This window comes from Eulemur rufifrons, chromosome 4 (assembly GCF_041146395.1).
Source record: "Eulemur rufifrons isolate Redbay chromosome 4, OSU_ERuf_1, whole genome shotgun sequence".
In the NCBI taxonomy this organism is placed as follows: Eukaryota; Metazoa; Chordata; class Mammalia; order Primates; family Lemuridae; genus Eulemur; species Eulemur rufifrons.
This window is the reverse complement of record NC_090986.1, coordinates 84,266,785-84,292,268: the sequence shown is the minus strand read 5'-3', so window position 1 is coordinate 84,292,268 and position 25,484 is coordinate 84,266,785. Positions and strand designations below refer to the sequence as shown.

The 25,484-nt window shown below is 67.9% G+C and overlaps 1 protein-coding gene across 1 annotated transcript in view; it reads left to right on the top strand.

Annotated features, from left to right (window-relative positions):
- Positions 1–15,446, top strand: part of RASA3 (RAS p21 protein activator 3) — an 87,895-nt gene extending 72,449 nt beyond the window's left edge. The window contains exons 15-24 of the mRNA XM_069467493.1: positions 727–833; positions 2,309–2,386; positions 3,535–3,612; positions 4,429–4,502; positions 6,756–6,862; positions 7,332–7,414; positions 10,535–10,743; positions 11,344–11,447; positions 13,938–14,121; positions 15,320–15,446. Of these exons, the coding sequence (XP_069323594.1) occupies positions 727–833; positions 2,309–2,386; positions 3,535–3,612; positions 4,429–4,502; positions 6,756–6,862; positions 7,332–7,414; positions 10,535–10,743; positions 11,344–11,447; positions 13,938–14,121; positions 15,320–15,395 (1,100 nt within the window). The 3' untranslated portion in view covers positions 15,396–15,446. The remainder of the gene's footprint in view (positions 1–726; positions 834–2,308; positions 2,387–3,534; positions 3,613–4,428; positions 4,503–6,755; positions 6,863–7,331; positions 7,415–10,534; positions 10,744–11,343; positions 11,448–13,937; positions 14,122–15,319) is intronic.
- Positions 15,447–25,484: the final 10,038 nt, after the last annotated feature.

Sequence of the window (25,484 nt, the reverse complement as noted above, 5' to 3'; positions counted from 1 at the left end):
CCGGCCGGGCTTCCTTGGGAGGAAGGTCGGCCCTCCTGGCCTGGGCTCTGCTCAGGAAACCGCCAGCCGCCAGCGGGTGCTCCCTGCAGCTGACCACGGCTGGGCAAGGTGCTGGGTCCTGAACGCTGCACCGGGGCATTTTCACGGAGATGATGGTGCCGTGGGTAGGGCTTTCCTCTGTTGAGCACCTAGAGCTGGGGTTCCCATGACCTGGAACCCTGCTTCCGAATCCTGCGGACGGCTCAGGAGCCGGGCAGGGCATGTCCCCCTGGAAGAAGCGCCCGGCCCCTGTAGGGACACGGGCTCTGAAGCCACTTCTCTGAGGCTCAACGAGTGTCTTCTCCTTCCGCTCCTCCCTTCCCGGGCAGCCTGTGGACGGGCCTGGGTGTGTCCTGCTGGCGCTGGCACAGCCGCGAGAGCCCCCAGGCAGCCCCGCGCCCTGCACAGCCCTGGGCCCGGCGTGTCGCAGCCTGGACGTCCCGCCATGCCCTCTCGTCCGGCAAGCAGAGCTGCCCTGGCCTACGGCTGCCCGGCCCTGGGCAGCAGGGGGGAGTCCCAGGCTGAGCAGTGGCCCAGGGAGGCAGGTTCCCCCAGCCCAGCTCCGCTTTGGAACAAGATGGAATAAACAGCTCCCGTCCTCACACCCCAGAGGACAGCGAAACACGCAGGACGAGGCCCCAGCACCGGCCTGCGCAGATGGGAAGGGCGGTTCTGTCTCTGGTGCAGATGACCCGGACGTGAGGTACACCGCCGTGAGCAGCTTCATCTTCCTGCGGTTCTTCGCCCCGGCCATCCTGTCCCCCAACCTCTTCCAGCTCACGCCACACCACACGGTGAGTGAGCCAGCCCCGCCCAGTCGCCCTGGTAACCAGCCCATCCTGCTAACGAGCCTGTCCTCCTAAACCAGCCAATCCTGCTAACCAGCTCGTTCTCCTAAACCAGCCAGCCCCCCATAAACCAGCCAGTCCCCTAAACCAGCCAGTCCCCTAAACCAGCCAGACCCCTAAACCAGCCTTCCCCCCTAAACCAGCCAGTCCCTTAAACCAGCCTTCCCCCCTAAACCAGCCAGTCCCCCTAAACCAGCCTTCCCCCCTAAAGCAGCCTTCCCCCCTAAACCAGCCAGCCCCCCATAAACCAGCCAGTCCCCTAAATCAGCCAGTCCCTCCAAACCAGCCAGACCCCCCTAAACCAGCCTTCCCCCCTAAACCAGCCAGTCCCCCTAAACCAGCCTTCCCCCCTAAACCAGCCTTCCCCCCAAACCAGCCAGTCCCTCCAAACCAGCCAGTCCCCTAAACCAGCCAGTCCCCCTAAACCAGCCTTCCCCCCTAAACCAGCCAGTCCCCCTAAACCAGCCTACCCCGCAAACCAGCCAGTCCCTTAAACCAGCCAGTCCCCCCTAACCCAGCCGGCTCTCCTAAGGTGTTGGGACTCCGCTGTTCTGGCTGCTGCGGTGCTGAGGGGAGGCGGACGCAATATGCCTGGCCCTGGCGGTCTGTCACTGGTGGGCTCCCCGAGCTCTCTATGTGTTGGTCTGCCTGACCACTGCGCCCCTGACCACTGCGCCCCTGACCACTGCGCCCCTGACCACTGCGCCGTGGGAGGGTCAACAGTGTCACAGACACGCTGGGGGATCTGACCAGGGCCGTGTGTGCTGGTCACTGTGCTCCCTCCCTCCCTGTGGAGAACGCGGTGCACGTATGACCTCGCGTGTGTTTGCTCACTGTCCTGTCAGCAGACACTTGCCAGGCGCCTGCTGTGTGCCAGGCCCCCCAGTCCTGGGGAGGGGATGTTCTGTGGGGACGCATGTCACCACACGTCAGCAGATCAGTGTGCCCGGCGTGGCAGAGCTGGGAGGACGGCCCATGCCTCGTCGGTTGTGGGTTAAACCCCCCAAGCTGTGTGAAGCGGGGTGGGGGGGCAGCTCAGGGGCCCAGAGAGACTCGGGGCCCAGCGCAGGGACCCAGGGAGACACAGGGTGGGCCGGGCCGACCCCACGTGGCGCACCTGACGTTGAGACGCTGCTTTTGCACGGTGGCCGAGAGGCCTGAGTACAGCCGGGTCCGAGCTCCCGTGGGCAGCCAACGGCACCGCGTGGGAAGGCAGGTGCGGGTCTCCGGGCAGAGCCTGCGGCTGTAGCTGCCGCGCCATGGCAGAGGCCTTCCAGATCGTTCATCGTCTTCCCAGAGCTTGTGCACACGCCGTGGCGGCTCCCAGGCCATGTTTGTTTTGTCCCCGCGTCACGCTGGGACCAATCGCAGCCTCTGCAGACCCGGAGCCGAGCTCACGTGGCCCTTCTCCCGCCCGACAGGACCCGCAGACGTCCAGGACCCTGACCCTCATCTCCAAGACCATCCAGACCCTGGGCAGCCTGTCCAAGTCCAAGTCCGTAAGTCTGACGCCGTCCTCGCTCCTCTCGTGAAGCACGCTGACCTCTCTCTCTCCAGGAGCTACCACTAGTGGCCCTCACACTCGGGCACCTTTAGGACATCGTAAGGACAAAGAACAAAAGGGCAAACTTGCACCAAATCTCCTCCAACCAGCTTAAGACATAGAACATTCTGGAGCCTTCCAGGCGCGTCTGTGCCCTCTGGAATTGTCATTCTTTGCCTTTCGACAGTGCGTGCACACTGCTCACCCGCGGGGGCCTGAGGTGGCCGGGCCTCAGTGCTGTCGTGGGTGGGCCCCACTCCTGTGCGTGACTCGCCACTGGCGGTTTGAGGAGGGCGATGCTGAGGCCAGCGGTCCCGGTGGGGGTACGCGTGGGGGCCCAGGCTGGCTCTGCGCCCTGCGCTGTCTGGGCGGCCGAGACTGTCCAAGTTGCCCCTGGCAGTTCTGTCTGGAAAGGGCTGGTCAGTGACCCGCAGCAGCCCCTCCCCGGCCCCTGTGCTCTGAGCTTGGCGGGGCCTCCCACACGGGTCAGGCCGCGGGGACCCGGGTCCCACGTGGAGAAGGGTGGTCCCTTGAGGAGCCTCCGGATTCTGCAGAGCAGCCGACAGAAGGTGCACACGCTCACGGGCAGGCAGGGTGCTGATGGCCGTCCGCAGCCCGGCCCGGTGTGTGTGGGCTGGACGCTGTGCCAGGCCCGGGGCCTGCACCAAGCCCACCACGTTGCCTGCCCAGGAAACCGCTCCGTGAGAGCAGCCGTGGCTTGGAGCCGGCCCGGGCGCGGCAGCTCTGCGAGGGGCCCCGCCTCCCCATGCCCCGCTCGGGCGGCCCTGGCGCCTCACAGGTGGGCGGTGGGCTCCATCAGCTCTGCCGCCCGGCCTGCGACCCCAGCCTCGTCTGGGCAGCCACACCTGCCCCAGGGACCACGGGGAGGAAACCGAGTCGTCGGTGGCTCCCAGTCCGACTCCTTTCCACACACACCTGGGCTCACCCCTGGGCCAGGGCCGGCCCCGTGGGCTCCGGCGGTTTCTGAGTCTCACTGTAACTATCGCGGCTCAGGCTCGGCGTACGCAGTTGGCGCCTCTGGCCTTCTGGGTTGGGCCACGGGCCGGCGCTGGCAACCCTCACCACGTGGCGGTCTCGTTGCAGGCCAGTTTCAAGGAGTCGTACATGGCCACGTTCTACGAATTCTTCAATGAGCAGAAATACGCGGATGCCGTGAAAAACGTAAGTGTCGCCATAGACTGACACCGCTCGCTGCCCCGTCACGCTGGGCTGGGAGACAGGGCTGCCCCTTTCAGCTGGGGTGAAATCCGCACGACACAAAGTGGACATGAAGGCCCGAAACGCCTCAGTGCCTCAGTCGCTCCCGGCGCTGCCCACGCGCCCCTCTGCGGGTCCAGGACGCCCCGGCCACGGGGTTGCTCAGCTCTCCTTGGCTCCGCCCCGTGGCCCTCACGCTCGGTGTCTGAGCCCCTCCCCTCCGGCCACCTGTGCGGGGCACCTGCGTGTGTCACGGCCGTGCCGACGCCACGCCTCAGCTGTGGCGCCCTGGCCACGGTTACGGGAAAACTCTGCACCCAGAGCTTTGCCCTTCTCTGCTGCTGAGACACAGCCCCGAGCGCCGCTGTGTGGGGACCGCGGACCCTGCGCCCCGGGGAGGGAGGGGAGCGGCCCAGTGGCCCTCTGCTGGTGGGAGGGTGCCCGCGAGTCCGGGCAGTTGGGCTGGCGGGGAGGCCCCACTCGCCAAAACCCGCCACCCCCGGCGACCGGCTCTGGGGACCAAGGGAGAGTCCTGCTCCATCCCCTGCGAGTGGCAGGTGGATTTCCAGGTGTGACCTGAAGCCTGGCCTCACCGAGGGCGCCTCACACCAGGGGGCACAGCAGGAGGCCGCGCAGTCTCCACAGGGCGACCCCTCCCCAAGTCGTGCTTGGAGGAGACGCAGGGTCCCAGCCGTCACCACTCGGGAGAATGGGTGTTCGGGGGGGGGGGGGGGGGGGGGTGGCTGCCCCGCTAATGGCCCAACTGCTTTCCCGCCTCAGTTCCTGGATCTGATCTCGTCCTCGGGGAGAAGAGACCCCAAGAGCGTGGAGCAGCCCCTCCTGCTCAAGGAAGGGTAAGCTGGCGCCCGCTGCGGCCAGAGGGAGAGGCGGGTGGGTGCAGCCCATCGAGGCACGGCAGCTCCAGGTCGGGGCAGCCCGGGGCTGTGGGGCTCTGGCTGGAGACGCCTCCCCGTGTCCCTTCCCCTCTGGGGTGCCGTGGCTTCCGCAGACCCCGCCCAGTGGAGAAGTGCCTGGGGGCGGCTGGACGGCCCCAGGGTGGGAATCCCGGTGCACGGCCCAGCCACACCCACCTCCTGGTGCCGCCTCCTCCCCACACTCCCAGGGGTTTCCTCGCAGGAGGCTGGGGGCGCAGGGGCGCGGTGGGGGCGGCCTTGGGCACCCGCCCTGCGGGCTCGGCTCGGTTCCTCCGCGGAGCGCTCTAGGCTCGGTTCCTCCGCGGAGCGCTCTAGTCTTTGGCGGTGGACGTGATAGCGCAGGCGCAGCGTCTCCTCCTCCAACCTCCTGGCCCGTCCCTCCCTGCGTAGCTTCGCAGGTCTCCCGGCCGTCCGGGGCGGGGTGGGCTCCGCCCGCGTGGTTCATCTCGCACCGGCTGCCACGTCAGCGGTGGACACGCCCTGATCGTAGCGCTCTGTCTTTACTGATTTTTTTCATGTCACCTTCTAACGCATCCAAATCTTGGCCAATAACACGTGATCTGCACATTAAATAAATTTGCAACTCTCAAAGCAACACGTGTTCACCCTCCAGTCCCCAGAGTAAGGCAGTGCTCCCAGGCGCTTGCGAACCTCAGTTCCAGAGACAGGGACACATTCTGGGCGTGACCAGCCAGTGCAGGGGCTTGGCCCTCCCGGGCCCCAGGAACATAGGTGAAGCTCCACTAGCTCTTCCCAGCGACGATTACACTCAATTCATGCTAAGGCTGTGGTCCACTAAGACCCTCAAGTGTCCAGGCCCTGAATCGAGGCTCCTCCTCCTGCACCTCGAGTCTGTTGTGTCCCCAAGCAGAGTGTCTACAGCGTCATCCCCAGGGCTTGAGTCCGTCACCGGGGCCCTCGTCCCTCGGGCCCTGCTGTTGTGCACAGCGTGGGTGCTCCCTGTCCTGCTTCCGGGGACCGATGGGCTCCGCTTCAGCTGGAGGCTGTGCACCGCTCCGCCATGTTGGTTCCCAGCGGGGAGCCGCCCCTGGTGGCTGAGGCGGGACCGACCTCACGCGAGTGGTGCACGGTGCTCTGCCCGGAGAAGAGCCAAGCAGCCCTGCTCCACCGGCACAGCTGCCAAGTTCTAGGAATTTACATAAAGCGTCATATATTTAAGCCCAAGAAAATGGCATTTTTTGTAAAATCCTATAACCAAACACATTTACTATGAGACTTTCCACTCTCTAATTTGACCTTTTATGAATCATGATCGAACCCTCAGACGAGCTCCCGGCCCCTCCTGGTGCGTGGCGGAGCCTGCCCGCCCTCCCCGCCGGCTCCCACCGTGCGGATCCCTGGGGCTCACGGTGCCGGGGCGTCCACTTGCCGTGAGCTCTGCTTCCCGCTCCCTGTGGCTGCTCCTCCCAGCGTGGTTCTCTGGCCCACGTCCTGGCGTATTGTCATCTCCTGAAATCCCCCTGGTTTTCGGTTCCTCAGTGCATCTGTCCACGTTCATGTGCTCTAAAGTGACGTGTGCACCTCGTCACCCCGGGCGGCCACCTTCCCCACCCAGCGCCTCTGCGCGGCTCTTCGCCGCCTCCTCCCGCCGCTCACTCTGCCCGGCCACTTCCTCCTGGTGCTATGCGGCTGGTTCCGGCCAAGGAGGACGAGGATGGCCGTGTCTCGAGCCCCCTGCGGGCTCCTGCTTCCTGGGACTGGGCGGAGAACCTCGGCCGCGTGCCTCACGCCAGCACGGCTCTTCCGCACACGGAAATGGAGTTGTGGAGATCCCCCCGGTCTCTGCCCCTCACGCCCTTGATGGACACGGGCCCGGATGCTCTGCCCACACGGGAGGGCTGGCCCTGCGGGAGGCGGCTCCCTGGGGGACTGGGGCCTGTGCGTCCTCCGTCCCAGCCCCTCGCCTTCCGCTGCACGCGGAAGGCCAGTGTGGGGTGGCGGAGTTGGGGGTCTGATAAATCCGCTGCCTTCACCGACCCGTAGCTCAGAGCTGAGGCGGAAGGAGGGTGCTTTCCCAGAGGACGGGCGCTGGCTGTCACTGGGTGTCACAGACACGGAACGTGGGAGTCTGTTTTGAGTCTGCGCCGTGGGGGCAGGGAGGGTGATGTCCGCACTCCAGGAGCCTCGTGGACCGTGTGTTCTTCACAACAGGTTCATGATTAAGAGGGCGCAAGGGAGAAAGCGCTTTGGGATGAAGAATTTTAAGAAGAGATGGTTTCGCCTGACGAACCACGAATTCACTTACCAGAAAAGCAAAGGTAACTTGGGCCTCGCCTGAGCCCCGAGGGGCCGGCAGCTGCGTTCTGCCAGAGCCGGCAGGGAGGAATGGTCTGTCCTGGGTGGGCAGACGCCCCGGACGGGGGAGCCCGAGACTCCTCTGCCCCAGGATGGGCAGGAAGCTCAGTCCTCAGAACCCGCCACAAACACAGAGCTGACGAGGCCACAAGGTCCTTCTCGTCCGCGGGCTTGGCCTGTGGCGCTTGGCGTGGGGGTGTGCGTGCCGCCTTGGCAGCTGTGCTGGGAGAGGTTTCCTCCGCCGCGCAGGCGTGGCCCGTGCTCTGCTGACCGCCATGCTGCGGGTTCGAGAGGGCGGCCGGGACGCACGGCGTCGGTCCTGCCTGGAGAGCGTGGGAGGCCGGGGTGCCGCGTGTCTGGGCACCCACAGGCCAGGGCCCCGTGGCCGCCGGGTGGAGGCCGCACGCTCACGGCCGCCCGGCTCTGCCGCAGGAGACCCGCCGCTGTGCAGCATCCCCATCGAGAACATCCTGGCGGTGGAGAGGCTGGAGGAGGAGTCCTTCAAGATGAAAAACGTGAGTGCGGCGCCCCCGGGTCTCGTGTCCCCGGCCCGTTCCCAGGCGCCCCGGGTTTTGTGTCCAGACCTGTCCCGAGGCAGTGGCTCTCCCTGCCAGGGTCCCCGGGCAGAACCTGCTTCTCCCCCCGGCCCCCCGGCAGCCCCGGGGTCAGGACCCCTGTCAGGGAGCCCGGAAGCAGGCGGGGACGCTGGGCTCTTCCTGGAGCTTTGTTTATCCTGATGTGATTTTGAGCTTGCAGAGAACTTAGAGGCACGGCCGGGGATTGCCCCGTGCGCTTCCCGCCCCGTGGGCTTCCCGCCCCGTGCGCTCCCCGCCCCCGTGCGCTCCCCGCCCCGTGCGCTCCCCGCCCCGTGCGCTCCCCGCCCCCGTGCGCTCCCCGCCCCCGTGCGCTCCCCGCCCCCGTGCGCTCCCCGGCCCCGTGTTCGCCGTCCTCCTCTGCCCCATGCGCAGCGTGTGTAGCCGTGCAAACACTGCGTGTCTCCTACAGCCCGGCGCTCTCCCACAGAGCCCCAGCGTGGCGGCCCGACCGGCCCGTCTGGCTCTGGGGCTGCACACGCAGGAACCCGCGTGCGTGTCTGCGTGTCCAGCTGTGCGCAGGACACGTTTCACAGCTGCTGGTTCCTGGACGGGCCTGTGTCTGTGGTCCCCACTCGCGGGCGTCCCTCGGCCCGGGTGGCTCGTGGCCTGGGCATTCGGGGCACCCGGGCCGTGCCAGCGCTGCGCAGATGTCCCCGGGTGTGGCTGGTGCGGCGGCCGTGGCCTTTCCCATGCACCAGCGAGATGCCGTGTCCCCTCAAACGCCGGCTGCCGGTGACTTTCGACTCCAGCTTCCTCCTCTCCCCGTTTGTTTTCACGGCTGCCGTGACTCGCAGACCCCTTGGGTCGGCGGCTGGAGTCGCGCCAGGTGCAGGCTGTCGGGATCCGGCCTGGGAATCGCAGCCTGTAGGTGGGTCCTCGGTCCCCCGGGGGGCCGCGGCCGTGTCTGCGCGGGGGTTGCTCTGCCGCGCCGAGGCCGGACCCTGGCCCCGCTGACACCCAGACGCTGCCGTTGGCTTTGGGTCCCTGACTCCGCTTGTGTCAGGGCGCGGTGAGCCCACTGGGCTGTGACGTCCAGCTTGGGGTCCTCCTGCTGTCACCAGCGCGAGGGCGGTCACGGCGTCCCGGGGGCTGATCCGCGAGTGCCGTCTCGGGAGTCCCAGCTCTGCCTGAGGGCGCCCGGCGGAGCTCCGCGAGGCAGTGGGGGGCGGGGAGCGGCGTCCGTCCCACTCCACGGCCTTGGGGACAGCTGGGGTGACCGAGGCAGCCGTGCAGGGACGCCGGGCTCCCCCGGGTTGGCTCTTTCCATCAGGAACCCGGACATCCATGTCCTGCTTCTCCCGGGGTTGGGGGTTTTACTCCCGTTTGACCTGCTGAATGTTTCCTGTATGTCGTTTCAGCAGATGCGTTTCATTTAGTGACTTGGGGTCTTTCTTAGAGCTTTGTTACAGCTGAGGCTGTGATTAGTAAGTGAAAAGTAACAGTTAAAGATTAAAATCCTTGGTCTTCTGGCTTTAAGGCAGCGTCCCGGACATGCGGCCCGGGCAGCTGTGGGCTCTCTGCCCCACCGGGGACCAGGACCGACCCCGGGATGTGCCCAGGGCGACCTGAGGGGCTGCTGGGCAGCCAGGACACGTGGGGGTGGATGTGGCATTTCCCCGGCTCCGCGCCCTCCGCCCCGCCGGGAGGCTGGCAGGCCAGGCCCACTGGTCCGTGGTGGAGCCGTCTGGCCCCGCGTGGACGCGCCTGGCCAGGCAGCTGCGTCCCTCACGCCGTGTGTCCTGGACGCAGCAAGAGGCCCTGAGTTAGGTTTTGAGTGACCCCTGGTTCCTGCCGTCCTCGGAGCCCCGTGCCGGTGTCTGGTCGAGGTGGGCGTTGTTCTGAAGGCCTCGCTGTGCAGAGCCGGTGCGAGGGGCCGGGCAGGCGGTGGCCAGACCCCCTCCATGGGGCTTTGCAGCCCTGCACAGGTCCGCGTGCGGTCTGAGACGGTGCGCACGCATGCGCGGGGCAGGGGCGGCTCCTGGCCTGTGAATGAGACCCCAGCTGCTCGCCCGGAAACCTGGAGTAGCCCCTTCCCGGCTCCGCGGAGGGATCTGTTCCCCGGGGAGGGGTTGTGTTCCCCGCGGAGGGGTTCTGTTCCCCGCGGAGGGGTTCTGTTCCCCGCGGAGGGATCTGTTCCCCGGGCAGGGGTTCTGTTCCCGCGGAGGGATCTATTCCCCTTGAAGGGGCCTGTTTCCCGGCGAGGGGGTCTGTTCTCCGGAGAGGGGCCTGTTCCTCGGAGAGGGGCCTGTTCCTCGTGGTGGAGCCCCCCGGCTGGGCCGAGAGTGTGACCCCCCCCCACTCACCCTACCTTCTGGTGCGGCCTGGCCTGTGCCGTTGGGAGTCCTGGATCCCTCTGATCTCAGGATTTGTGTCTCCCGCCTGGGGCGCCCTCTGCCCCCCACCCTCTTTCTCCACCTCATTTCCTCTTGGCCTACTGGAGCCAGCTGGGGACCCCGCACGTGCTCTCCCCGCCCCCACGCCCCCTGCACTTTGTGCTCCCTCTGTCTGTTGTGCTGGCGGGACGTTCACAAGGTCAGGGACTCAAGCCACACAGTGTCCCAGGACCTAGGAGGTACCTGGCACTCAGTCGCGTTTGTTGACTATTAGGTGGAACCGGTGGGGGCCCTGGGAAGCCTCATGAGGACGGAACACCTGGCTGGAGGAGGGCGGAGCAGAGGCCCGCGGGGGCTGGGAACAGGAAGGTGGGCAGGGCCAGCTCCAGAGCCTCTTGCACAGCGGCCCATCCTGGCTCAGAAAACAGGGAGACCCAAAGGAGCAAGCCCCACGCATGTGTGACACCTGTGGTCAGCTCCAGGGTGCCGTGGGGACACTGCCCGCCTCTGCTCCGGGAGTGGAGACCCATGGCCCCAGGACAAGACGTGCCCGGCCAGGCGCCCCGCACTCCAGCCTGGCCGCTCCCGGCGCCTCCCGCCCCAGACCCTGGGGCCACAGCCTCAGCCCCTCTGAGGGTCGGGTGAGCAGGGCCCCTGCCTGCTGCACTGGCCGTGTGGCCCGCCTGAGCGTGCCCCGCACCCGCAGATGTTCCAGGTGGTCCAGCCCGAGCGCGCGCTGTACATCCAGGCCAACAACTGCGTGGAGGCCAAGGACTGGATCGACATCCTCACCAAAGTGAGCCAGTGCAACCAGAAGCGGCTGAGCGTCTTCCACCCGTCCGCCTACCTGAACGGCCACTGGCTGTGCTGCAGGGCCTCCTCGGACACGGCCGCGGGCTGCACGCCCTGCACCGGGTAGGTCTGCGCGGCTACGCCCAGCGGAGGCATGTGGTCACGCCGGCGGGTGTGTCTGAGGGCCCAGCTGGGCCCTGACGGCAGGCTGCACGCGGCCAGGGCTGTTCCTTCTGCGTTGGCCAAGGAGCCTCCAGCCCGGAAGCCCCTGGGTCTGAGCTCTCGAGGCTCCTCCTGAGCCCCTGCGGTGGGGCTGTCCTTGGGGGAGTGGGTGGGCTCGGTGCAGAGAGGAGCCCGGGGTGCTGTCTGTTTCTCTGAGAGGGGCCTGGGAGGACTCCACCTCCCGGAAGCTGCTTCCTGCCCACGGGCACGTCCCTGCACACTCCCTGGTGGCCGTTGTCTGCCTGGTGGCGTCAGCCAGGCCTCCCTCGGTCCCCGAGGGCCTGGGGTCACCTCGGCCAGTCTAGGAAGGAGGCCTGGGTGCCTGGCCTTGCCCAGTTATGCCCATGAGACGCTTGTGCGTATGACGGGGACGCAGTGACGAGCTCGTGTGACAAGTGTGTGCTCAGTGCTCAGCCATCATGCAGTCCCCGGAGCTTAGCACATGGACTGGAGAGTACTGTTTAAACCAGTTTTATTTTTCTGTCCCCACTGTTTGGACAGGGGCCTCCCGGCCAACATCCAGCTGGACATCGACGGGGACCGTGAGACGGAGCGGATCTACTCCCTCTTCCACACGTACATGGCCAGGCTGGAGCAGATGCAGGGTGAGCCCGCGGGTGCCCGGCCGGGTCCTGGCTCCTGCGTCCTGCGGGCCGTTGGCGGGCGTGTCTGGCCCCGACAGGCGGGACGGCCTTTTGCGGGGCAGGAAGCTCTGTGGGGAAGAATACTTTGATGACGGGTTCTGCAGATAGTGTTCAGATGGAACTTAACTTTTCGTCGTCCTCTGCACTGCCGAGCTCTTTATAAGACCCTGTGGGTAACGTTTATACTTGCAGACGTGCATGCGTATGTGGACACGTGTGAGGGTGCAGGGGTGTGCGCACACGCCCGCTGTCTCCAGGCACATTGCGTGTTTCAAATACATACGCAGCCTCTTCGTCCTCGACATTTCTTCGTTTTGTGGAACTAGCAGGGACAAGCTCTGTGGGGCAGAGCACTGGACAGGGAGCAGCGGTTGGAGGTCCGTAACTCGGGGGCAGACGCAGGAAGGGCCCACGGGGGCGGGCCGCGGTGCCGTGGATGCATCGAGCTCTGGAGATCTCGGTGACCCCTCAGAGGTGACCCGACAGTGCCCCTGGGCCCCCCAGAGTGGGAAACAGCGGAACATGCCTGGAGGTGGCCTGTCGGGTTCTCCTGCTCTGACCCGCAAGTGCCAGGTGTGCCTTGGCCTGGAAACCCCACGCGAGTCCTGCTCCGTGTGCGTACAGCCGCCCGTCTGAGCACGGCCACGCCGTCCTCTGGGCCCCTCCCGCTCTGGGTGTGCACAGGTGCCAGGCACACACATGCACAGCCATGTACACGTGTATTCAGCCAGCCATTTTTGTGCACACGTGTATACATGCTTGTACACGTGTGAAGCAAACACATATGCACTTGAACACAACACATGCTCACACGTGCACGCTTGTGTGCACACATGTACTTAGATGTGTGTATGCATGGGTCACCCCACACATGTAGCATCTTCTCTGCAAGCTAGCAAGTCGTGCATCCTCTCTGGGTCTGAGGCTCCAGGGCACCACGCCGGCTGCTTGGGCCTCAAGGGCGCAGAGACAGTGGAGCAGGGTGGGGCCGGCCTCTTCCCGGCCCCTGAGAGCAGTGACCAAACAGGAGGACACGAGCCTTGGAGAGGTGAGGCCACCACGTAAGAGCAGGTTTGGGAACGAGGCCAACCAGACTCTCCACCCGCTCCCAGCTCCTGCACCGGGGCCTGGGGCTGGCCCTGTACCGCTGTGCCCTGCACCTGCACTGCGGGCTGCTCTGCCTCGGCCTGGGATGCGCTCCTGCCTTGGGAAGGCTGGCCCCTGTTCACCCTGGAAGTCCCTTCCTCCTGGGAGCACTGACCTCCCCAGCCAGCAGCCTGGGTTCATTTTCGTCATTGCAGTTATAATCTTCTCTCCTTCATTCTCAACATGCTGTGGCCTTCGGGGAACAGAGCCCAGGGCTCTGTCCCAGGGCCTGGCACAGAGGGGTGCTCAGCATCTGTGTGCTGGTCAGATGTGTGGACGGATGGATGATGGGTGGGTGGGGGGTGGATGGATGATGGATGGTGGGTGGATGGATGGACGGACGGATGGATGGATGATGGGTGGGTGGATGGATGGGTGTGTGGGTTGGGGACCGGTAGACAGACAGATGGACAGGTGCGTGGATAGACAGCCAGATGGACAGGTGCGTGGATAGACAGCCAGATGGACAGGTGGGTGAATGGACAGATGGATGGACAGGTGAGCAGATGGACAGGTGAGTGGACGGACAGGCGGATGGACAGGTGGGTGGGTGTGGGAGGGGCAAAGGGATGATAGTGGACGCATGGAAATGCTCTCACACTCAGTCCTCTCCCAGTAAGGAGCCCTCCTGGTGGCACGGGTCTGTGGACACTGGCTTGGCTGGACGCCTGGTGAGGTTCCCTCTCAGGGCCCGAGCCCTTCGGCAGCGTCAGGCTTGCAGTCTCCGAGCTTTCTTGGTGCAGACAGTTCTCACTTCTTCAAGATGCTGCACTTGAATTAGCCAAACTCCACCTCCCAACACGCCCCACCGGGTCTGCTCCGCCCACATCCAGTCCTCTTCCCTGTAGGTGCTGCGCCACAGGCGCTGTGCAGGGAAGGTGGGCAGTGTCTGTCCCCCGCGTGCCACGTGGCCTGGCCTCTGCGCTGGCCGACCTTTGGGCCCTGGCTCGTTCTGAATGTTACCTGGAGTTTGGGGACAGACTGAGGGCCGGGGGCAGCGGGCCCCGCAGAGCGTCGGCCAGCGCGCTCCCGTTTCCAGCTCTCCTCGGGCTTCCCAGGTTCCCTCAGGGCAGGACTCGCCTCCCGCGGCAGGGGCCTGGGAATCTGCCCGCGCCTGTGAGCACACGGTCAGCCTTGCTGGAGGCTGCTCTGGGAGGACGTGCGCCGTGAGAGGGACATTTGGGAGGATGTCCCGGGACGTGCGCCGCAAGAGGGACACCGGGTCGTGCAGACGCAGGGACGGGCGGTGGCACCGGGCCCCAGGCTCCCGGAGGCACTGACCTCCCCGCCCTGCCTGGTCCGCAGAGGCCTGTGGGAGCAAGTCCGTGTACGACGGCCCCGAGCAGGAGGAGTACTCCACCTTCGTCATCGACGACCCCCAGGAGACATACAAGACGCTGAAGCAGGTCATCGCCGGGGTCGGGGCCCTGGAGCAGGAGCACGCCCAGTACAGGAGGGACAAGTTCAAGAAGACAAAATACGGAAGCCAGTGAGTCGGCTCCCAGGCTGGTCCCCGGCCACGGGCCTGGAAGGTCTCAGCGGGGGAGGGGCCGGCCCACCCCCACCCCCAGCCCCAGGGTGCGTCCCCCGACCAGGAGAGCCCCAGATGTGCCGGCCACGTGCCTGGCGCGGGTCCCTCCTTCAGAGCAGGCACCTGACTGTTCTCCAGCCCCTTTGCCGTCCTGGCCTCAGTTGCCTGAGGTCTCGGGCCCAGGCCTTGTCCTGCACGCCCCGCCGTCTCCCCACCACGGCTGGACTGGCCGTTCGTGTCTCGGGAGGGGGTGCTGGGGCGCGCAGAGACGTCGGCCGGGGAGCGGCCGCAGGCTGCAGGGCAGGCAGGGCACCCGCGCGAGCTGCTGCTCCGTGGGCCCGAGGGTTGCAGGATCCTCATGAGTCATTGGGAGGCTGAGTACGTAAGGTGCTGGAATAGTCCTTGGCCGGAGTGAGCAGGTGCCCAGGGACCACCTGGGTGGAGCCCACCTTGGATGGGGCGGGCGAGCCCAGGGAGCCTGTGTAGCCGGCATCCTCCCGTTCCTCCCTCCTCCCCCTGCCCCTCCTTCCCTCCTCACCCCACCCCCAGGGAGGCTGTGGTGTGACCTGGGGAGGGCAGGGGTGGAGCCCGGGACGGCGGCAGGTCCCCAGGTCCCCGGCTGGACAGGCTGCCCCTGGGGCCACGTGTGAGCCCCTCCTGGGTGAGGGCCCCGTCCGTGCCCCAGACGTGTCTGTTCCTCGCTCCTCCCCCACCCGCACCGCCAAGTCCCACCGTAGACACCCTCTGGGGAGAGACACGCTCACCTTCTAGAAACGCCGCCTTGCTGACACCGAGCGTGAGGCTGGCGGGTTGGAGACGCACGTGCTTCTCGCAGCAGGCGGGCGCCGCGGTTACCGAGCACCCGCGACGTGCCAGGCGCTGTCCCGGGCACAGCACAGAGGGAGCCGTGCCCTGGAGCTCACGCTCCACACGTGTGCACAGCCCCCCCCACATGCCACATGTGTGTACACACACGTGCTCCACACTTGCACGCATGGCCTACGTGTGTGCACAACAGTCGAGGGCCGCCGTGGGCACGTCCAGAGGGGCTCCTGGCAGCTGCGCTCTCCCTTCGTGTTGCTGTGTCTGCTGCAGCGAAGCGTGGAAGGACCGTGGGGACGCCGGGGGCGGGACTCACTCTCTCTTCTCCCGCCAGGGAGCACCCGATCGGGGACAAGAGCTTCCAGAGCTACATCAGGCAGCAGCCGGAGACCTCCGCACATTCCATTTGAAGCTTCGCCCGCGTGGGGAGGAGCCGTGTTGCCCCCTCCCTGGGGACCAGCAGCCGCGTCGCTTGACGGAGAAGCTGCCCGCAGAGCCCGGACTCCCCCGACCAGCCTTCCGGGAGGTGCGGGTGCTGGTTTTTATCCTGCTGACCCAGCGGTCGGCCAGACGGTGGCGCCGTGGGCGTCGCTAGCCGCAGCTGGGCGTCCCCGGGGAGCCCACGCCGCCCTCTGCTGCAGAGCATGTGCTTCTGTCCGCCTGCACCGCGCCGCCCGCAGTTCCGCACGGGGCTCCCGACCCCGCCACGCGCCGGACGCCGGCTGCCCGGCCGGCCTTGGGTGCGGTTTTGCTCCTGGCAGAAGGGTCAGCTTTGCGCTGGACACGCAGAGCCGCACGGAAGTCCCGCCCGAGGGTGCTCTGGGAGTGGGGGTCCCGCTGCAGAGGGGCCGCGGGGGCCGTGGGCTCCGCTCCGCCTGGTGTCCTGCGCCCCAGCTCCAGCACACGCCGTTTTGATGGGGTTTAAAGCAGCCACGCGTTTTTCAAGCTGTTTTTCTCAGTGTTTCTAAAGGACCATTTTGAATTAGCTGTTTGATAGGAAGTAGCTGGTGACACCAAGGCGGCACCTGTGGAGGAGAGCCTGCCACGGGCCGCAGCCCCCGTGTGTCTCAGCACAAGGGTCCTCAGAGAGGGCCACGCAGGGAGGACGGCCGCGTGTGCGTGTGGGCGGCGGCCCGCGGGTGTCTGGCCTGCGTCTCTGTGCACCCGAGGGCCGCTTTCCCCGGCGTGGGGGACCCAGAACGGCGGGTAGTCCCCTGGCTCCCTCCCGCGCTGCGTCCTCGCGGGTGCAGACGGTGCTGGGAGGCGCGTGAGTCCTCAGCGCCGAGTCCCTGTGCCCGTTCCTCCCCGTCCCTGCTGGGAAATACGGTCGTTCGGGCTCAGTCCCAATGGCAGGTAGTAATGTCACTTGTCACAGAGTAGTGGAGGAAAGTGTAAAAGGTCAACTTGGGGACGCAGCTGTGAGGCTGTGCTGTGCGGCGGCTTTCAACATGGGTTTGTAACCTCACGTCTGTTTATAAAATACTAATGTTTTGCAATGTATTTTACTGGCCAATTAAAACAGATACTTTATTCTTTCTGAGGACTGGTGTGCTCTTGAGGGGCGCCCTGGTGGTCTCACCTGTGGGGGTGGGGTGCCAGGCACGGGGCGCCGGATGACACTGGTCTGATGACAGTGACTTTCCAGTGACAGGTGACATCCCTCTGATGGCAGGTGGTGTCTCTGGTAACGGGTGACACCTCTGACAACAGGTGACATCTCTCTGATGATAGGTGACATCCCTCTGGTGACAGTGACATTCCAGTGACGGGTGACATCCGTCTGATGACAGGTGGTGTCTCTGGTGATGGGTGACACCTCTGATGACAGGTGACATATCTCTGACAGGTGACATCTCTGGTGGCAGGTGGTGTCTGTGGTACGGGTGACACCTGATGACAGGTGACACCCCCCTGGTGACAGGTGGTGTCGCTGGCAGGCGGTGTGACCCGGGGTCTGGGCGGGAGCCTGGCCATGCCCGCAGGACGGCAGCGGGTCTGGCACGCGGGGGCCGTGGCGCGTGCGGCTCCGGAGTGTCGGGAGACGGCCCCCACCGTGCTGCGTCCCCGAGCTCGGGGGCACCGGGCCAGACGCTTCCCGGGCACACGCAGGCGTGCGGTGGGCAGGGCCTGGGCGCGAGGGTGGGCTGCGGCTGCACCGGCAGGCGGGGCTCAGGGCCAGGAAGGTGCCGTCCAGGCCCCCCGGGCCCCCCTGCCTGTCCCGGGCCGGGGGCTGCTGTGGGTGGTGGGTGAACCCCCGGGCGGGGCCCCCGCTGCCTGCGAGGCTGGCCGGGCCGCTGGGTGCTGAGCTCCCGCAGCAGGCCCGGGGGCCCCCCAGCGCCAGAGCGGCACGGCCGAGGCGGACCCCGCTGGGTGGAGGAGGCAGGACCCGCCTGCTTCCGGTGACCTGGGGGTCATTGCAGAGAGAGGGCTGCTCCCCTTCCTCTCGGCTGTGGCAGTCAGGCGTCTGGTTGGCCCAGGCGCCTCTGGGCCTCGGTCTCTGGAGCGGCCACCGCGAGTTGCTGGTTCCCGGGGCAGAGGCTGCTGCCCCCCTGGGTGCTTGGCACGTGACCTGAGGCCTCCCAGGTGCAAAGCAGACCCCAGAGAGGGCAGGGAGCCGGGCTGGTTTGGGGGGCCCTTCTGCCTCCCCTGAATGCGGCGAGCCCCGCGTGGCAAGCTGGCACTCGGGATGGGCGGGGCCGGGCTCTGGCCTCCCCCTTCTTCCTGAAGGAGCAGCCAGGACGCCAAGGCAAGGCCCCAGCGGGAGGGCGGCGGCGTCCCCTGGGCAGGGCTGGGCTGGGCGCGCCCCACCCTCATCTCCAGCCTCCCACACGCTCCTTCCGCACCAGAGTCCACGTGTGGAAGGCGGCGCCCAGGCCACGTGGAACCTGCAGGAACGTGGGCTGCTTCTCACGTGGTTTAGTTCCTGGGACACTCAGTGGGGGGCTCTCGGACAGCGGGGGCCTCGGTGGGGGCCTCGGGGGTTCTGCTGGGCTGTGTCACGCCCTCAGATTCACGCGGGACCCCAGGACCTCCGGGCTGCCTGTATGTGCAGCAGGAGGGGGTGATTCAGGTAAAATGAGGTCACCAGGGTGGGCCCTGGGCCAGTCGGGCTGTCGTCCTCCTGAGTAGAGATGGCCACACGGACACGCTGGACAGCACGTGAGGACACAGGGGACGTGTCCCCCCTCCAGGAGAGAGGCCCCAGGGGGACCCAGCCCTGCTGACCCCCAACTCGGACGTGTGGCCCCCGGAATGTGAGAACGAACTGTTGTTCAACCACAGCCGCGGCCTTCGTCCCCCCGCCCACAGCGTGAGCACTTGGGACGAGCGGTGGCTGCCCTGTCAGCGCCGTCACGCCCGCCTGCCCGGGGAGCCTCCCCACGCTGGTGCAGGCCACATCCTGCGTGCTGCGGGGCGCGGAGCGGGGGGCACCGGGCACCGCCCTCCTGCACCCTCCCTTCCCCCGAGCTCGCCCCCGAAACCAGGGAAAGAGTCTCAGATCCAAGAAGAGCCCGGCGGCAGGGAGGGCGCCCACGTGTGGCTGGCGTCCGCGTTGCGGGGCCTGGCTGGGTGGCCGCCCACCCGCCCCGCAGGAGACGCTGGCCAGGCCCACGAAGGAAACACAGACCCACACCCCAGACCCCGGCCTGCGTGAAAAGCCACGCTGGGCCGGGACCTGGCCAACCTTTGACCTCCGACCTTGCAGTGATGTCACAGCAGCCCCATGGCAACAGGGGGTCCCCCGGGCGCAGTCTGGGCCACTCTCGCAGAGCAGAGACCGCGAGCCGGGCAGCCATGAGCCGCAGCTGAGGCTGTGCTGGGAGCCGGCGCCCGCTTGCCCGCGCTCAGGATGGACAAAGACGCGGCCACACACAGGAGGCACCGGCCCGGCCCCGGGGCCCTGCCCGCAGGAGCCGCCCCCGGCCACCCCCGGACGGCCAGCGAGGTGGCCGAGCTCCAGCGGAGCAGGAGTGTGGGCGGCCTGCACCAGAAGGGCGACCCTCCCAGCTGCCTCCGGAAGCCCCACAAGGAGCCGGGTAGGGGCTGGCCCGGCGCCGGAATGTTCTGGGTCCACATGGGTCGAGCCCACGGAGGCCGGCTGGGAGGGTCCTCTGCCCGCAGGCGGCAGAGCAGCAGGGCCGACGGCGCAGGGAGGGCCGGGGCCTGGGGACGTGGCCGCCCGTTCACAGGGAGGCCTGGTCCAGGCACAGCCGCGGGGACCGTCCGCGCAGCTCTGGGTGCCTGCGGTCACGCGTGACGCTGACCTGGCTTCGACACGGTGGACGTGCGGGCCTACAGCTCCCATCACACCGGCTCCGCCACGCCAGGACTTGCCTGAACACGCCACGCGGGACCTGGGGGCGCCCAGGGATGGCTGCGTGCGATGTCCCGGTCGCACTTGGAGTGTCGGCGCACACACGTCCCAGAGCCTGAGGCCTGGGTGGGCTGAGAGACCGCGGCGCTGGCTCCGTCGGCACCTGCCCGGGGTCGGCACGCCGCGGGGGGGCATGCCGTCCGCTCCCCGAGTCCTGGGACAGCGTGAAGACCAAAGACGAGCTGTCTGGGAGCCGTGAGCCGCTGGGGGGCTGCACCCCCTGCCCCGGGCTCCCATGAGACGAGCAGAGTTCTCGAAGGAAGCAAGGACCCGAATGCTGCTCAGGGGTGGTCTGAGCAGGTCCCAGAGCCTTGGCCTCCCCAGACGGCGCGGGAGGGGCCGCCGCCCGCCCTGCCCGGCCCGCAGACGCCCACACCGCACGGGTCTCCCCGGCCCTGGGACCCTCCGCACGGGGCCTGGACGTGTTCCAGGAGCCGGTTCCCCAAGTGCGGCCACCCAGGCGGCTGAGGTGCTGCGTCGGCGTCCCTGCTGTGACACAGGAGACCAGGCTCACTGAGGACACACGGAGGGTGCTCTGGAGGGGGACAGCAAGAGCAGCTCTGAGAGCCCGGGTTCCGGAACCTGCTGTGGGCCTGGCCCTGAGCCCACTCGGCCCCCGGCACCCGTTCGTCCTGCGACGCCTCCAACTGTGACCTCCGGGGCCTCATACCAGCCTCCCCGTGGGCAGCCCCGTGGGCAGCTGCTGGTCTCACCTCCTGGGACCCCCGGAGCTGCTCCCTGCTGAGGTCCCCACGCCTGGGCCTGGAGCGGAGCTGGACGAAAGGCCCGGGGAGGCGGATCCCACCCCCACATTCTGCCAGGAAGTGCCCTGGGCAGGGCTGCAAACTGCTCCCGACCCTCCGGCTCCGCAGCCCCCGGGCAAGGTCCAGGAGCCTCCCCGGGACCCTCGGGACAAAGACCCTCGCTGGCTCTTTCTGGGAAAAGGACCACTAGAAACACCTGGCAACGCCCCCAGAGGAGCCAGGAGGAGTCCGTGACCGGAGGATTCTCTGGACGAGCGAGTGGTTTCAGGACCCGGGCGGGGCCTCGCCCACCTCCTGCTCTGCTGCCTCCGGCCGGTCGCACCAGGCCAGACCCGAGGTCACCGGTCACCGTGCTCTCCGGGTCACTGGGGCGCACGGCGCCGTGGGGCTGCGCTGTGGAACATGCCGGAGCCACAGACGCGGGGGCCGAGTAGCAGGGCACGGGTGGGGCGGGCAAGCTCGCTTCAGCCGTGCACCATGCTGGCGACGGCGGCCGCGGGGCTGGTGCGCTGACCCCTCTGTCCTTCCTTCCCAGAGTCTGAGGATCCAGGGAAAGAGCCGCGGAGCAACGCGGAAGATGCCGGCTGGTAAGCGCCGGGGCCTGGCGCGGCCCTGGAAACACAAGGCGCACAAGGCCGTGCGTGCCAGAGACCTGGGCGGGGCCTGGAGGGGCCGGGGGTCCTGCGAAGACCCCACCCAAGGGCTCGACGGGGGTTGGGCACATATCGGAGAAGGGCCGTGTCAGGGCGGAGCCCTCCTGGGGACAGGCACTGTTGGCTGTCACGAGGGACGGCTCCGGTGGCCTTGGGGAGGGCGGGCGCCCACCTGCTCACGCCCCTTCCCCTGCCCCGGCCGTGTTTGCCCAGCACCCTCCCGCCATCTCGGAGGACGTGTTGGCCATCGAGGCACCAGGAATTTTCTCAGACCGATTCGCAGCACAGGGGCCACTCGCCCGGTTCGCAAACGGCTCCCCTGTGCGCGGCCAAGGAGGGACCTGGCCCAGAGTCTCCCCGGTGCAGTTGGTGGATGAGCGTTAGGGGCCCCGTGTCCGAGGACGGTGTCTGAGGCCAGCCTGGCGCAGCCTCCTGGGAGAGCCCGCGGGCAGGCCCGGCGGGGACCTCCATGCGCCACGCGGCAGTGAGCTCGCTGTGGCGAAGTCGGGCGGCAGCCCCCAGAGCCATCGCTGGGGGGTCCTGCCGTCCTCCCCATGCGGCCGCCCCCTGCACACCGGCCGGTGTGAGTAGCGGCAGGGCCAGGCCCCGCCCCGCCGGCGACTGTCACTGCCCGTCCCCACCTCGCGGGGGCACCGGGAGTCTGCCGCGAGGGTGGCCACGTCCCCCCAGAGCCAGCTCTGACCCGCCTTCTGTGCCAGCCCGGCCTGGCCGTGCACAGCCTGGTTGCCAGGGCAGCGGGGGGCGATGCAGGGCGGGCTCCTCCCACCCAGACGTGGCTGCAGCGGCAGCGGGGCCAGGCCGGCCTGCCGGGGCCGCTCCTCTGCCCGGCGAGGCCCCCCAGCACACAGCCCCGGGGCCCCGTGTCCGTGTGGCACAAGTGACGCCTTTTCCAAACCAGCGTTCCCGCGTCTTGTGCAGCCCGGGGAACGCGGAGGAAGACGCGGCAGAGAAGGAGGAGGGTGGCCTTGGACGGGCGGACCCCGCGGCGGGAAGAACGGAACCGGAGGCCGAGAAGGGAGGCTCGGAGGCCAGCACCACAGGGGAGCCGCGGGGCGAGCGCTGCCACCGCGGGGAGGCCGAGGTCAGGTCGCGCCCGAGCGTGGCAGTTTTGTCCCCTGCCCGGGAGTCCTGCCTCTGTTTACCTGGTTGGTGTCTTTGGGCTTTCAGGAGCAGGAGTCCATGGAGCTGAACGACCTGGAGAAAGAGGTACGCGCTCTCCGCCGCGGGAACAGAAGTGAGTCCCACGGGCCGCGAGGCTGCCGTGGGCTGTGGCCGGGGCCGTCTCCGTGGCGCCGTGCCTTAGCGCTGGACCGAGCCCCACCCCAGAAGGGGCCCCCGCTCTGCTCCCCCATGCAGACAGCAGCGTCCTCACCCAGCTTGCCGGACGGGTGGCCACCAGCAGGGTGTGGGGCCTGGGCAGAGGGGACCTCGGTGTGACCGTGGCCCGGAAGAACCCCCAGAGCCCGCACCCTGGGGTGTGGCACAGACAGGCCAGTGCGGGGTGGGTCCCCAGGCGCTCGAGGAGGGAAGGCGGCTTTGTTCCCCTCCACGCCTCGTGCAGGGGGCAGGGTGGAGCTGGGCGCCTCCGCCAGGCTGTCGCCCAGACGGTCCCGGCTTTGGTTCGGGGCCCTGGGAGCCCCTCACCCTCCCAAACACTTCCCTGGAGTTGACCACAGGGCTGCCACTGGGTGGGGACACGGTCCGGGCAGCCCAGGTGCCCAGTCGGAGGCCCAGGAGGGCGGCGGAGCCGCGGGGCGCTCACATCTCGGTGGGAGTCTTGACCACCCGGTGCAGGGCGCGGCCCCGCAGGCCGGTGGGCGCGGAGTCCAGGTGCTGCCCTGCCGAGCAGGTCTGGGGTGAAGGGGCCGCCCCGGCTCTGGGCACGGCCCCGTCACCCGGGAGCCCTGGTCCTCGGGGCGAAGGCAGAGGACGCCCTCGGCTGTCAGGGCCCTGGCGGGAGGGCAGGAGAGGGGGGTGAGAGGGCCGAGTCCTCCTCCCACGGCCCCTCATGGTGCGCACGCCACCAGCGCTGAGCCCGGTCACCCGGGAGCCCCCATGAAGCACTGCACTGTCCGGTGGTCCGTGTGGCATCCCCAGGCCGGGCTGCCCCAGGGCCACTGCCCCCCGGCATTCTGCGTTCCCCCTCGCCCACGCGTGCCCGCCGCCCACCACTGTGGTTTCCATTCACAGAAGCCGTCTGCGTTTGTGGAGATCGATCTGCGGGACCGCGCGGAGGAGGTAAAGACAAGACCCTCACGCGCGCGAAGTCACGCCACCCGCCGGGAAGGGGCCTGCGTTCTCCAGGCCGGGCCTGAGAGGCCTTTCCGGGAACTTGCCCTGTGACAGGCGTGTGCTGCGGGCAGGGCAGAGGCCTGGGGCCACGGCTCCTGGAGGGGCCACTGGGGTCGAGGGTGGGCCTTGGGCGGGGCACACCTCGCCTCCTCCTCACCCTCTCGCCTCCTCCTCACCCTCCGTCCTCCTTATCCTCCCGCGTCCTCCTCACCCTCCCGCCTCCTCCTCACCCTCCGTCCTCCTCACCCTCCCGCCTCCTCCTCACCTTCCGTCCTCCTCACCCTCCCGCCTCCTCCTCACCCTCCGTCCTCCTCACCCTCCCGCCTCCTCCTCACCTTCCGTCCTCCTCACCCTCCCGCCTCCTCCTCACCCTCCGTCCTCCTTATCCTCCCGCGTCCTCCTCACCCTCCCGCCTCCTCCTCACCCTCCGTCCTCCTCACCCTCCCGCCTCCTCCTCACCTTCCGTCCTCCTCACCCTCCCGCCTCCTCCTCACCCTCTGTCCTCCTTATCGTCCCGAGTCCTCCTCACCCTCCCGCCTCCTCCTCACCCTCCGTCCTCCTCACCCTCCCGCCTCCTCCTCACCCTCCGTCCTCCTCACCCTCCTGCCTCCTCCTCACCCTCCAGCCTCCTCCTCACCCTCCCGCCTCCTCCTCACCCTCCGTCCTCCTTATCCTCCCGCGTCCTCCTCACCCTCCCGCCTCCTCCTCACCTTCCGTCCTCCTCACCCTCCCGCCTCCTCCTCACCCTCTGTCCTCCTTATCGTCCCGAGTCCTCCTCACCCTCCCGCCTCCTCCTCACCCTCCGTCCTCCTCACCCTCCCGCCTCCTCCTCACCCTCCGTCCTCCTCACCCTCCTGCCTCCTCCTCACCCTCCAGCCTCCTCCTCACCCTCCCGCCTCCTCCTCACCCTCCGTCCTCCTTATCCTCCCGCGTCCTCCTCACCCTCCCGCCTCCTCCTCACCTTCCGTCCTCCTCACCCTCCCGCCTCCTCCTCACCCTCCGTCCTCCTTATCGTCCCGAGTCCTCCTCACCCTCCCGCCTCCTCCTCACCCTCCGTCCTCCTCACCCTCCCGCCTCCTCCTCACCCTCCGTCCTCCTCACCCTCCTGCCTCCTCCTCACCCTCCGTCCTCCTTATCCTCCCGCGTCCTCCTCACCCTCCTGCCTCCTCCTCACCCTCCGTCCTCCTCACCCTCCCGCCTCCTCCTCACCCTCCAGCCTCCTCCTCACCCTCCTGCCTCCTCCTCACCCTCCGTCCTCCTTATCCTCCCGCGTCCTCCTCACCCTCCTGCCTCCTCCTCACCCTCCGTCCTCCTCACCCTCCCGCCTCCTCCTCACCCTCCAGCCTCCTCCTCACCCTCCCGCCTCCTCCTCACCCTCCGTCCTCCTTATCCTCCCGCGTCCTCCTCACCCTCCCGCCTCCTCCTCACCCTCCGTCCTCCTCACCCTCCCGCCTCCTCCTCACCCTCCGTCCTCCTCACCCTCCTGCCTCCTCCTCACCCTCCGTCCTCCTTATCCTCCCGCGTCCTCCTCACCCTCCTGCCTCCTCCTCACCCTCCGTCCTCCTCACCCTCCCGCCTCCTCCTCACCCTCCAGCCTCCTCCTCACCCTCCCGCCTCCTCCTCACCCTCCGTCCTCCTTATCCTCCCGCGTCCTCCTCACCCTCCTGCCTCCTCCTCACCCTCCGTCCTCCTCACCCTCCCGCGTCCTCCTCACCCTCCGTCCTCCTCACCCTCCCGCCTCCTCCTCACCCTCCAGCCTCCTCCTCACCCTCCTGCCTCCTCCTCACCCTCCGGCCTCCTCACCCTCCCGCCGCCTCCTCACCCTCCCGCCTCCTCCTCACCCTCCGTCCTCCTTATCCTCCCGCGTCCTCCTCACTCTCCCGCCTCCTTCTCACCCTCGTGTCTTCCTCACCCTCCCGCCTCCTCCTCACCCTCGACTCCTCCTCACCCTCGCCTCCTCCTCACCCTCCCGCCTCCTCCTCACCCTCCCGCGTCCTCCTCACCCTCCGTCCTCCTCACCCTCCCGCGTCCTCCTCACCCTCCGTCCTCCTCGCCCTCGCCTCCTCCTCGCCCTCCAGCCTCCTCACCCTCCCGCCTCCTCCTCACCCTCCCGCCTCCTCACCCTCCCGCCTCCTCCTCACCCTCCCGCCTCCTCCTCACCCTCCCGCCTCCTCCTCACCCTCCCGCCTCCTCCTCACCCTCCCGCCTCCTCCTCACCCTCGCCTCCTCCTCACCCTCCCGCCTCCTCCTCACCCTCCCGCCTCCTCCTCACCCTCCCGCCTCCTCACCCTCGCCTCCTCCTCACCGTCCCGCCTCCTCCTCACCCTCGCCTCCTCCTCACCCTCCCGTACTCCAACCTGCGCACACTCCAGCACCACCAGAGATGCCAGGGCC